The sequence below is a fragment of the Dermacentor silvarum genome, chromosome 9, assembly GCF_013339745.2.
Source record: "Dermacentor silvarum isolate Dsil-2018 chromosome 9, BIME_Dsil_1.4, whole genome shotgun sequence".
In the NCBI taxonomy this organism is placed as follows: Eukaryota; Metazoa; Arthropoda; class Arachnida; order Ixodida; family Ixodidae; genus Dermacentor; species Dermacentor silvarum.
Genome location: NC_051162.1, coordinates 73598224 through 73611656, shown reverse-complemented (window position 1 = coordinate 73611656; position 13433 = coordinate 73598224). Strand labels below are relative to the sequence as shown.

The window sequence follows — 13433 nt, the reverse complement described above, 5'->3', positions numbered from 1 at the left end:
GTTATGCTCATTGGAACAGTAAATATCTTGGCCTCATTTACCGCAAGTCACACTTGACGTCACACTTACCTGAAGAATGGCAAAGCGCTAAAGTTGTACTGAAGTCAGGGGATAATAAGATACATTCTAACTACAGGCCAATTTCACAGCACATCATGTAAAATTTTGTAACTGATCATTTTGACACATTTATTTACATTTCTCTAAGGACATTTCTTAGTACTTGTCCAACATGGTTTTGTAAGAGGTCTATCTACAATCACTCAGTTAACAGAGGTAGTGCACAAACGTGCTTTAAAAATTATGAACCTGAATCAAACTGACTTAATTTTATTACATTTCAGTAAAGCATGTGATTGTGCAAGTCATAGTACACTAATTACGAACATTACCGCTGTGGCTGCAGATAGACTTATCAACGCATGGATAAAACTTTCGATTAGACCGGCCACAATGTGTCGTCATCGAAAACATACCATCTCATCCTGTGCCCATTGCATCAGGAGTCCCACAGGGCTCAGTATTTGGACTGTAGTTATTTTTTTATTTTTATAAATACCATTACAAATAACATTAATTGTAAAATTAAGGTGACTGCATAATTTGTTGCAGATGACTGCATAATATACCGGGAAATAAGGAATTACGAGTACCCCGTCTGTCTCAATAGCACACTAGCAAAAATAGCTAAATGTGCTGTAAGTGGCAGGCGGCCGTTAACACAAACAAGATGGTTCGCTTGACAGTAACGACAAAAAGGGCCCTTCATATCCCCCCCCCCAACCCCCAATGACAACCCCATATCTGGTTCAACAGCACAAATATCTTGGTTTAACAATAATGTCTGACTTTAACTGTGCACAACATATTAACAACGTCACATATTGCGCATTACAAAGACAGTTCTTTCTTAAAGGGTGTCTCCGGCTGGCGCCCACTAACCTCAAACTTATGGCTTAGAATACATTTGTGAGACGCGTTCTTGAGTATGCTAAACTCGTAAGGTTCTCATGACGCTAAAACTAACATAAGTAAACTGGAAAGCATACAGAGAAAGGCCGTTCGGTTCATTCGCAAAAAATATAGGCGCATTGATTCATCTAGCCATTTTCTAACGCTGTGACTCAGCAGTTGCAACATTGACGCTTTGATAAATTGAGCTCGCCTAAAACCCCTACACCGAATACTACAGAAGAGACTAAAAATAGATGCCTCAGCATACGTTTCATTTTGTACATCCCGCATATCTCGTCATAAACATCCATATACGTCCACTAAATGAGTTCTGTCGTAATAACGTTCGCTAGTGGAACAATTTAGTAGTGGCGAAAACTAATACAGTATAGCAATCTCATTTTAGAAACTTAATTGGTGATGACGAAAAAAACATTTTGCATCCATATTCATCCTATTTCCACTTAGCTAAAGTGTATCTTTTATGCTTGTGAACTCTCTTTTTTTTTCTTTGTATCAATTTCAAATTTCGCACTAAAGTATCAGAAATGCGCTGAGCATGCTACTTTGTTGTTGTTTTTTTCATTTATAGTATGTAGACCGAATTATTGGTGCTAACATGTACATTCAACCAGTTTGGTAAACCTGCACATATTCAGCTATATTTATACATGTGTATATGCTCCTTTCTTCGTTGAGTAAATCCGACATCATTAAATTACATGCCCGCCTGCTATGGTCTCAAAATGACACTGGCAGAATTGTAAATAATATTAATACAGGCAATGGTAACGCAATAAAATACGCTTCGTATAGCTTCAAAATTTTACAAATATAATAAATGATCAAGGCAGTACTCTTTATTATATATAAATAGAAGTCGTCTCATTTGAAAAAAAAATAAACAAAAAACAGCACAATTACATTCCACAATACCATTCTGCACGCTGTGCATGTACCTAGAAGACGCATTACGGTGACGGCTTCCTTCTCAGTTATCTTGGTGTATGGTGAGAGCACATCGATGTAAAATATTGCTGCGTGGGAGTTCACAATAGAGGAAATTGTGCTGCGAAAGAAAATTGAAGGAAAACGTGTTATAATTTTTTGCAAAGAGTGACTACTTAGGCTGTACTTGATAAGGGCAAATAGTATTTTGAACTGAAAATCGCATTTCCTACTTAGATCTTGAACCGCTGGCTTGATTCTCTAAATATAAATGTTCATTTCATTTTGATCAGTCTCACAACTCATTGTGGTCAGTTGTCAGTCCCTTGACGTAATTGTGCAAATGGAATTTTCAATTTATTGCGCAAACCTGTTAAAAAATTCTTGAATATCGCAAAGCTTTACAATAAACATGTGATAAGTGTGCAACAACCGTGAAATTCTGCAGTAAAAAATAAATCAGAATTTTATGAGTTGCACCTAACAATTCATTTAAAGTGGACAGAACCGGTGCATTATACACCCGTCTGAAGTATATCACTAATTTGTGAGGGGAAATTTTGCTCTGATACATTTTTTATCAGTTCCAATCAAGCTGCAGATTTTTATATTACTATTGTTTATTGGGGGTACTCTGGTAGATGCATTTTAAAAAACTGTTTTCATAGTTACAAACTTTCGGCGTTTTTGTAAAACATTCGAATTACCAAATCAAAATTCTTGTTTAAGGAGGTACTTAATTATTCTTTCTCTCAATATTTCTCGCTTTCACGCATTTCATTCAAATGGTATGTATATTATTGAATGTAATAGCAGTTCTTCGCTTCACATGTATTAGAATAAGGAAATCGAAGTGGGCACCGCACTAAATTTTCATCCTGAGGTGACCCAGCTTCTTTTTTACAGAATGAATCTGTGCAATACAGAGACGCAAATAGTTGGCATTAAAATTTTTTCCAGACGGTCTTGGCCTAGGTTGAAATCACTAAGTTCTGTATAGACGCCTGCGGACTGTCGCCCGAGTGTCCCGGGATTCATTTTTGGTCTTGACAGCAGTTCCCGACTAGATAGCTGGAATTTTACTCCAAGATTAGTGCAGGTCCAGTAAAGGGTAAATAGAACGTGCTCTTACTTCAATTATTAGGCGCAAATAAGGGGTCTCACCTCGTAGAGGCCCCAACGAGTCCGGCCAAGAACAAGCCTCTGAGCGTGGGCAAGTCAGCGAGCCTCGTCATCATATAATGTGGAACAATCTGTTGGAAGGTATGCGTATAGTTGCCTGATTTGCCTAGAAACTAAATACAGTTGATTGCTGCAGAGAATGACAAACATTACTGCCCTGAAATTATACATTGAAATCAGTAAAACACCATCTCGCTCTGAATATTGTCATCGGATGTCTATTTTTCGAAGAAAAAAGTACACTATGGTCTATACTAAGTACACTAAGTACAATAATATAACTATACACGCACATTTTCCTTCGCATTCTTTGGAAAATTATGGGGCGAAACACTGTCGGTAGTGAAGCTGAGTGTTGCACATAAGCTTTTGTTGTGAAGTGAGCCAAAATTCCAGTAAAATAGAGTGCTTGATAGCCAACATCGCACAGAAATCACCAGAATATATGTAAGGACACTGGTATATTCTAATTACGCAATCTTATACTTAATAACATTTATAAATCTTGCCAAAAATCCATTTTTAGACACTTAAGCAGCCCTCATCAAGTATCTTCTGTGAGCAGGTAATTATTTCTACAGAATATCTAGAATTTTGCTGGTGTAAACTGCTGGTGAATCAATAACTGCAAACAGTGCTAAAAGCAATAGCAGCGACAATTAGGACAAAAAGAAGAATAGTTCTGCTGCGGCCAAGGACTCCTGTTACACTTTGGTGTATCGGTTGCTGCCGCGAACTGCTCTGAATTTATTCCAACAAGAGGGCCTACGCACCGTCTCCGCGCCTACCTACATATTTTCAAATAATAAGGGTGTTCTTAAGGCAAGTCATGCACATTTTCGAACCATTACCATGTTTAGCCCGAAATCAGAGGCCTTCAGTAAACCATGTCCTTTTATAAAGTGGTGCAAATGAAATCCACGAGGTTTTTCGGGCAAATATATCCTATGCGAATACTTTACCCCATTTAACATTTTGAATCATGAATTTTAGCTACCATACTTCTATACAAGAATCGTCCAACATAAAATTAGCGGACACTACAATGTACAATAATAGGTAACATAAATGTGTTCATGATATCCGTTCAGAAGCCTGATAGAATAATGCACCAGGCTATACTTATACGTAAAATAAATATGGCTTGTATTTTAACAGACGCACCCATCTTGAATAGACATGTCACAGTCGGAAAGCTCTGCAATCCTGCGTGGCTGCTAAAGAAAGGTCATTCTATGTCGGGCTGATGAAAATGGTTCAACGATCATGAGGCTTGAGGAAGAACACATTAGCTGCTGAGCGTCCAACCGATGCAGAGTTTAGAGGTATCTAAATTGACGGTGTGGATCTACGCTTAAGTTTTCGGATGGACTCCAGCAAGGTATTGTTTGTTAACGCACGAGTTCGTTCACCTATCGTTTCTTCCTACCATGTTTTCCACACATTCTGTCATATTTTATGCACTTTTTTACATTTAGTTAGCTCGATGGTAGCTTCAACCCTTCTTGCAAAGCCCTTATTCAATTGAACTAAAGAGCTCATATCTGAAAACCACTATTACGCTCTGTCTGTGCGTCAGAGCATGGCTATCTCATCATTCCCAAGCAAGAACGCGATACCAATTACAACTTTCAATCAAAATTGAGTGCGAAATGACTAATTCACCACTTTGAGATGAAGTGCAGGAGATTTCACCTAAAATATTGTATGTTGTGCAGTATTCTCTTGTCATGTTATCGAATCCTAGGCGCCGACCGTACGCTTTATCTTTAGTTCTTACCTTCGGATTATATTTCGTACGCTTACAGAACACACAATTATGTGTGGAATGTACGCGAGTGCCACTGCCTATGGGAGTCTGGTAACATTGCGTTTCTAGAGAACGGGAACAGTTCGCTATAGAAATGCAGCTACCTCATGTACAGTTTATCTTAAACATGTAACACAACACAACAACAAAATTGCGACATGGCAACCCCGTTATTCTTTCATACTGTGCACGTTCGTTTGCGCTAGGTTACTAGTTCAGAATGATTGCTAGCCAACTCGCCCACCTCGCTATCTTCCTTCAAGTTATTTACGCTGGCCCATTTTTTTGTCAGGGCAATTACAAATGAATTGTGCTGCTTCTTAGAAAACAACAGTGATTGAATTGTGATGCCGTACTACTCGAAAAATGACATGCAAACATATTAGTTATTGTACAAACGTTTTAGAACAAATATAAAACAGCGAAGGTTTATTTCTGTGGCCGAGGAAGCATAGCAATTATTCAAAATCTAAAAGTTGGCTCCACCGCACATACAATTTCACCTAACCAAGCTCCATCTAAGGCTACAGTCATGAAAAAGAACCTTCCCTTGGGGAACTGAAGCCACTGTTTTCAGCACTCTCCCTTCCTCCGTCATAAATTATGTCGAAATGTGTATCTCAGCTTCAGTAAACCTACTATATGTATACCTCGTTTTGGCAAAGGAGAAACTTGGAAAAAACCCGCTTGAGAATTTTATATATCGCTTGTTGCTGTTTATGTGACAATAATGTTTTTTTTTCGCTGAAGGCACGTATTCAGAAAAATTACCTCGTCATAACTCTTGATGGCGCCACGGAGGACTGGGTCGCAGTCCCTGAACCAGTACATAATGACTATGGCTGTACACTCTCCCAGGAAAAAGAAAAAAAGCACTAGAAGTGGACCTGCAAGGGCTATCCTGTAAAAGAAAATTAGGTCATCTCTGTTGGCCATACAAAATAATTCCTTAGAGTAGATCTTCATGCATGAATTTCATGCATTTCCTAGGCTATTGAATAATACAAACTATGCTTTACGTCACACGCCCTTAGATTTAGCAATCTCGTTACGAGAACGTCTTTTCAAAAGGTACTATGGAAAAGATCATTTTGATCAAATGTGTTTTTTGGTTGTGCAAACCTCAGGCATAAAGGCTTACTGCAAAAATATTTTATTTAAAATCTGCGTTGCTTACCATTTTAGTCTTCTCCCATTTGCATTTGCAGATGTCCCCAGCGCCAACGTACATGACTCAAATTTGTCCCAAAAGCAGAAAATACTCATAGACAACCATCCGGTCTTTTTATGGATGGTACACCAAATAAGAGCTTCTTAATATAAAAAAGGGAAAAGGGTCGGATAGATAAGTAAATGATACAAAAGAGAAAAAGGGGGAAAGGACGGAAGACGCACGCACAACACAGTCACAGCCAGACTGCATAGGCGGCCACCAAGCCACTACACTATAAAAACTGCATTTGCTGACAATGTGGTTGAGGCCTCGGAATCTTTGTGCCAGAAATCATTATGGAGCACTGACCGGTTAGTGTTGCCAGGAGAGAAGGCCATTGGATGTAAAATTGAAGACATGAGCATAAAAGGTTGAAGATGGCTTCCTGACATCCACATAAGTTAGATCATAGTCCCTCATTAGCTTTTTCTGGTCAATTAACTCCCGCCTCAGTTTTTTATAGAGCCAGCGCCTGCCGCTAGGGGCGCCATAGTAAAATAAAGGCCACCTATAGCCGAGCGGCCGCCGCGGGCAGCGGCGGTACTTTTTCTTCTCTGGTCACGTTGCGCCCGAAAGCCCAGCTTCTTTTCGATATTATGTACATTCTATTTTGTCGTAGCAGTTAGAGTATCCAAACTTGAGCATCTGAGAGTGTTTTATAACTGAAATAAAAGCATGTACAAAAAGTAAACAATCTCAAAGTCAGCTGGCGGCTCTGTGTGTCAGCAGACGACGCATATAGAATTCTTCTTACTCAGAAATCTGTCGTTAGTAGGCCAAACCTGCTTCGAATAAAAACTTTAAGCGACTTTTATGCGCTATGCAACGAATAAGACATTAGCGGCGTGGTGCTGCCAGTAAACGACAACCTGACTTCAAGGTCGTATGCTGTTACCGAATTCCGAATGCACTCGAGCCATTCAGGCGATGCTGACAGATTCAAATCGCATGAACCATGAAATGTTCTGGGTGGTCAAAATAGTTTGGAACAGGGAGATCGGCAGATCGTAGCCGTGAATAACCAGGCTTGCTTGAAGGAAAATATTGTCATTTTCATTTTTCATGTATCGCAAGCTTTGCTAGTTTTCTGCGTATTGATCGAAATGTGCGACAAAATCTTCAAACGCGATTTTCATTGCCAATATACCTAATAAAATGACAAACGCATTAATATGCCCGATTTCCTCAGTACTGCGCTTCATCATCATCATCAGCTTATATTTTATGTCCACTGCAGGCCGAAGGCCTCTCCCTGCGATCTTCAATTATCCCTGTCTTGCGCTAGCGTATTCCAACTTGCGCTGCAAATTTCCTAACTTCATCATCCCATCTGGTTTTCTGCCGACCTCGACTGCACTTCCCTTCTCTTGGTATCCATTATGTAACCCTAATGGTCCACCGGTTATCCATCCTACGCATTACATTTCGTGCGTATTTTTCGAAATGTGCGACAAAATCTTCAAACGCGATTTTGATTGCCAATATACCTAATAAAATGATAAACGCATTAATATGCCCGATTTCCTCAGTACTGCGCTTCATCATCATCATCGGATTATATTTTATGTCCACTGCAGGACGAAAGCCTCTCCCTGCGATCTTCAATTTTCCCTGTCTTGCGCTAGCGTATTCCAACTTGCGCTGCAAATTTCCGAACTTCTTCCCCAGCTCCATTTCTTCCGCCTAATGGCAACTAGAATATCGGCTATCCCGTTTGTTCTCTGATTAACACCTCTCTCTCCCTGTCTCTTAACGCTAGTCCTAAGATTTTTCGTTCCACCGCTCTTTGTGCGGTCCTTTACTTGTTCTCGAGCTTCTTTGTTAACCTCCAAGTTTCTGCCCCATATGTTAGCGCCGGTAGAATGCAATGATTGTACACTTTTCGTTTCAACGACAGTGGTAAGCTCCCGCTTACTAATCTCTAACTCGAACGAGCAGAAGTGATGAGGATTGACGGTCCGCTGCATTCAGTACCAGACTTCCTTGGTGAACTGCGACGCATAATAGTATTTGAATCGCGAGCTTTCTTTGAAGCAAATGTAGCAAATGTATAATCACACACGCGCACGCACACACGCACACACGCGCATGCACGCACGCACGCACACACACAGAGACACACACACACGCACGCGCACACACACACACATACACACACACGCATGCACGCACGCACGCACACACACACGCGCGCGCGCGCGCATGTACGCGCAAGCGCACAGACGCATGTATGTGCACACACACACGCACGCACGCATGAGCACGCGCGCACGTATGCACACACACGCACACACACATACAAACAAATATAAAGTACGCGTCCCAACTTTCAGCCCACGCTGGCCGCATCTGCAGTGGCCTCTCAGCTGTGGTAGCGCTGCAGCACGGCGGCTTCAGGCGACATATCTATAGAGTGACGGCGGAGTTTCGTGACTAGAAAAAGTATTGAGAGACTATGGTTATACGTTCAACTATCCGCTGTACCAACATACAGAAAATAACATGATAACTTCATTCCCAACAATAAGGTGGTACAGTAGCATTGAATCCGAACAGAAGAGGGTAGTTCGCACTGGCAGCAGTAACAACGTCAACAGAGACAAGTAGAACTCTGAAAAGTAGGAATCGTTGTGTACAGGCAAGCAAAAAAGTTCTCCTGCCATGTTCGCGTTCTCCAACGAATTTGGAAACGTTTTGGCCGTCGTGTGCGAAGTTTTTACTCGGAATAGCAAAAAGACCAGGAAGGCACATAAAGACGGTATTATTCCGTTCCCATGCGATAGCAGTTATGGTATCACTGGTGAGGTGTTCATGCTGTCGGCGCCACTACCATCGAACCATCCCGGTATCGACGGCTTTGGAAATCACCTATTCGGCTTTTGGGGCGAAGACTTGAGCGAGCTATGTGATAGTGACTGGCCAAATCACATAGATCGGTCAAATCACATAGGTCAAGAACACTGGTGACTTGTTCGACAAAGCTAAGTGGAACCTGTGCCTGGGGTCTTTCAACAACCGTAGTGGCGGAATCAAGCCTCTACTCTACCTTCCGCGGCTGGCACGACCGTCGTGGCAACGAGAAATAGTGCTTTTGCTTAGCAACTGTGTGGAACAGTGGCCTGAGCAGAATGGAACGTCACAGTCAAACAAAAGCTATATAATACTTTCATCGGTAGCAGACAAGCCCCGTTTATTTTCCGCCACTCTCATCTCGCGCTGCCTCAATGCCAAACGAATACTGTGCAGCTGTCCGGGATTCTCATCCCACCAGCATTCTGAAAAATATGGGTGCTGTTGCTGCAGTGAAGCAGCTGTTGACTCGCGTGCTGCGTAGAACAAACATGTCGCTCCCACTTTCCTTAAAACACCATTCGAGGAAATCTAGCGCACCGCATTACCTTTCTATCGCTGTGAACGTTTCATCCAGTGGACCGACCGGATGAAGACGTTTTGACATTCTGTGATGAAGCATTTATATTATATAGAACAGCAGCTGTAGGCATCGTTTCGGCGGCGAAGGAAAATGATAGCTCCACATTTCAACCTTACAAGCAAGATAAAACCCTAACCCATTATTAGGCTGGTTCACTCGTGACCTACACTCTACAGGAGCATTTACAGCTGCGAGTTCTGTCGCCCATGGATGTCATTGGCAGCGACAACCTGAGTGTAGGTGTGACCTACTTCACTTGGCATGACAACATCCGCTATGAAGCGGGTAAGCTAGGTCGAGCAATCGGCATAAATATGTCAACCACCTGCGCATGTCTAGTTCAACAATATCAGCTGCAGTCAACTCAGTCAGTCGTTACTAATCGATCTTATTTGTTATATTGGGAATAGCGAGCTATACTTCACGCTGGCGAACGTTACTGCTGTAGAAATCAACCTATTGCTACTGGCTTTAAATAACCGATAAACATTCTTGACAAGAGCGGATTAGCCCTGAAAATATAACTCGCGTCTCTATGCCTTCACGATAACAACGTTCATATACCGTTGAACGCTAGTGAATGCGAAGCCTGAGTGTATACAGCTACATACTAACTCCCAAAATAGTGCGCCACACATCTGCTGCATAAATTACACCTGCGCGCCTCGTGATTTCTCACCAAACATTTTAACATTTCAACATGGCACAAAACCACCGCGAACAGAATCGTCTGGCGCTCCACTGAATTTACCGGAACATATAGTGCGATAGAAGACCAAGACAGAAGATTAAAGACCATTAACAAATTTTATACGTAAGATCCTCGTGGCAACTATTTGCACAGCAGAGTTCAACTATATATGACGTTTTTGTAAGCCGGCATCTCAATATCTTATCTGAATGACAAAATCACTGCGCATAATATATACAGAACCTAATAGAAATAATCGCTACGAACCTACGCAGAGGCGATTGCTCGAAAAATTATTTTAAGGAATTGTTTTCATGATTAGGATTACATTGTTCATATACATCAAAACGCCAAATGTATATATACGTGAATGGCAGAAGTCTGTTCATAATCATTCTACAAGTTCCTGAATATTGTACTTAGTATATCAAGTTAAAATACATATTTTAAATATTCGCTGCTCTTATTAAGGTGCCAGAAAATAATCATTGTGGTATCTCTTGGAAAATATTAAAACAACTACACAGTTTGTAGCTACTCCGAAATTAGGTTTTCCGTGGCAACATAGTATTTTCATTGTTCTGTATTGCGATTGTTTGCTGCTCATATATTGAACACTTTCTCTGCATCTGCGACTTGTGTGTTTATTCCCTGTTGTCAATGATAGTTTTTATCGGTTATGTTAAATTGTAGAGGGGAGCCGAGGCCTCCGTCAAGCATTTAAGCCTTGAGACTCCGCTCCCTCTTTTATGGCAAAGGGAAATAAACTTCACTTGACTTGTGGCTTAGTGTTCGAATTTATGCGAGTACCTGCTCTATTTCCTACATGGTGTGCGTAACGGCACTTAGTGCCCATCCTGCCAAAACCTGCTATACGAGAGGTTCAACAGTCAATAAAGAAGGACCAAGGTGCGTCTCGAAATACTAGGCCCCAGCCGGCACCAAAGTGTCCGCAAAAATATATACAGGCTCGGATACATTTATTATGTTGGCAAGGTCCTACGCTGCAACGTGCAATATTGCCACTATGCCAAGTTGCTCTTTGTAGAACACCGTGACGCGTGATAGGCATTTACGTCAGGTATGAGGTATGCGTGTATTTACGGGCGAAATGCAAGCAAATATGCAAAAAAATCAGCTTCCATTGCAGCCTGTGAAAGCGGATGTACAGCAACGCTGTTGACGACGTTAGGGAAGCACGACCACAACAAGCGGCGTACGTAACGCGCGCAAGCACGTGTGCGGACGTGCAACACACATCCTTATTTGTCTAGGCGATCTGCCAAGTGCAAGTGCCTTGTTGAACGAATTGAAATTTTCAAAGTAAATTGCCCGAGAGAAATCGTAAACAACTTTCACACAAGCTGCAGACATGATAGATTGGTATTGCAATTCGAATAAGCGAGAAAACATATATCTGTTTTAGACAGTGTTTCCCGTAATCTGCACTACGGTCGCAGCAGACGCTGTGCGACAGATGCAATGGGTAGAGCACAGAAACTTGACAGAAACATTGTGCGCACGTGTACGTCAAGCGCACACGCGCGCGTCCGGTAGTGCAGCATACATCATCATTTTCCGAGGGCCCTCCGCCAAGCGCAAGTGCGTTATTGAGTTCATTGAATTTCACTCAGTAAATTGCGTCAGGAAATTCGTAAACTACGACTTACACACGAGCTTCAGACATGGTAGCTAAGTATTGTAGTTCTAATATCGGAGAAAACATAATTCTGCTACGCGGAAACTCAAAAGAAAGCCCTTTGCCAGCTGCCGTTTGCGGTCTCTCTGGGTGGTCGTGACCCCTAGGTGGCGGTACTGTTTTTTGGGGACCAAAGAACGAGCCCACGAGAACTTCCGACCAAATAAAGGCTAACAGCTTCGCTTTAAGAAACCACCACAGCCCAGCGATGTTTAGTAAGGACATTACAAATTAGAAGGATAGCGCGACTGGACAGTGACAGTGCTTCGGCCCGATTATTAAATGTGTATCAGCGAAAGTTAGCACGGATATCACATCCGTTTTGCTGTCACGCTGAATTTCTTCAGAATTTTTCTTTCTTCGTGCCATATGGCTGCACTCCCGAGCTCCCCACCAATCTAATAGAGGTTCGTTTGACATACTTTTTCCGTAAAATAGCTGCATTGAATTCAAACGACATGATTACGGCAACCCTGTAATGTACAATATGTTCTTCTGGCTCGTGCTCAGCAATCAGCCCACACATTTTTGGACGATAGGGATATAGAGAAGTTTCAGAGGTTAACTAGGCTTCATGCAGTTCGCTACCCTAAACACCGTGAGGGACATGAGTGAGTGAAACAGAGAGATAATAGGCATTTAGACTAATGGCATGCGCTAGACAAGGCACAGCACGTGCATGTAGTCGGACACTCAATTATGTTACCGTCCCGTACTTTAGAAAGATTCATGCGGCTTTCTGGGCGTATGAGCTCTGAGACGAGTCTCCTAGGGACTTTATCTTCAATGCAGGGCCGTTTGTTCAGTCTAGTCAAGGCACACTGAGGGGATAGGCTTTGTTTGTGAAAGCGGTGAAATGGCAGGAGAGATGATCGATATAATCTCTTCAGATCTGAAGTGAACGCACATTGGCGACTCAACCACCCAAGGCGATATGTCTATGAATTAGTGAAGACTACTCTGAACTACCTCTGACGCAGCAGTGTTCCGCCATATCATAAAAGATCTGCTTTTGGTCTGTAAATTTTTTTTACGTTGAGGTCTTAAATAAAGCGTAGTATAAGCCAGCGGGAGAGGCCATCTAGTTTTCTTCTCAAACTTGAAACTAATCACATAAACATTCATCACCTACCTTTCTCAATCATACGTTCTAGTGCCTAGGCCATCACAAACATCAGAGAAAAATAGTCAACTTCTTTACGTCACTCACATATTGTATTCTCGCTGTTCAAATAAATGCGACCTTCACGAAAAACACTCCCACCTTTTTGCATCACGTAATGTCCTGGCCGCCATGAACCGCTGCACTGCCATCTGGTCGAGTCCTGTTCGTACAAGGCTGAACGGCAATGCGCCCGCCATTCCACTCCAGAAGTTCTCGTCAGTTGTAATGTCAAAGTTCATGCTTAACGCGAGCATGAGAAAATATGGAGAAACCAGAAGTACAGCTGAATGTTTTTTTAACATTGCATTCAATAATTTTTCCAGGTTGCGGCATCACTC

General features: G+C 41.9%; 1 protein-coding gene across 1 annotated transcript in view; it reads right to left on the bottom strand.

The window, feature by feature from the left end:
* LOC119465319 (sodium/iodide cotransporter-like) overlaps nt 1-13433 on the bottom strand; it is a 65416-nt gene that overhangs the window by 24867 nt on the left and 27116 nt on the right. The window contains exons 7-10 of the mRNA XM_037726120.2: nt 13195-13335; nt 5666-5795; nt 3067-3155; nt 1914-2023 (exon numbers count right to left, since the gene is read on the bottom strand). Coding sequence (XP_037582048.1) covers nt 1914-2023; nt 3067-3155; nt 5666-5795; nt 13195-13335 — 470 coding nt within the window. The remainder of the gene's footprint in view (nt 1-1913; nt 2024-3066; nt 3156-5665; nt 5796-13194; nt 13336-13433) is intronic.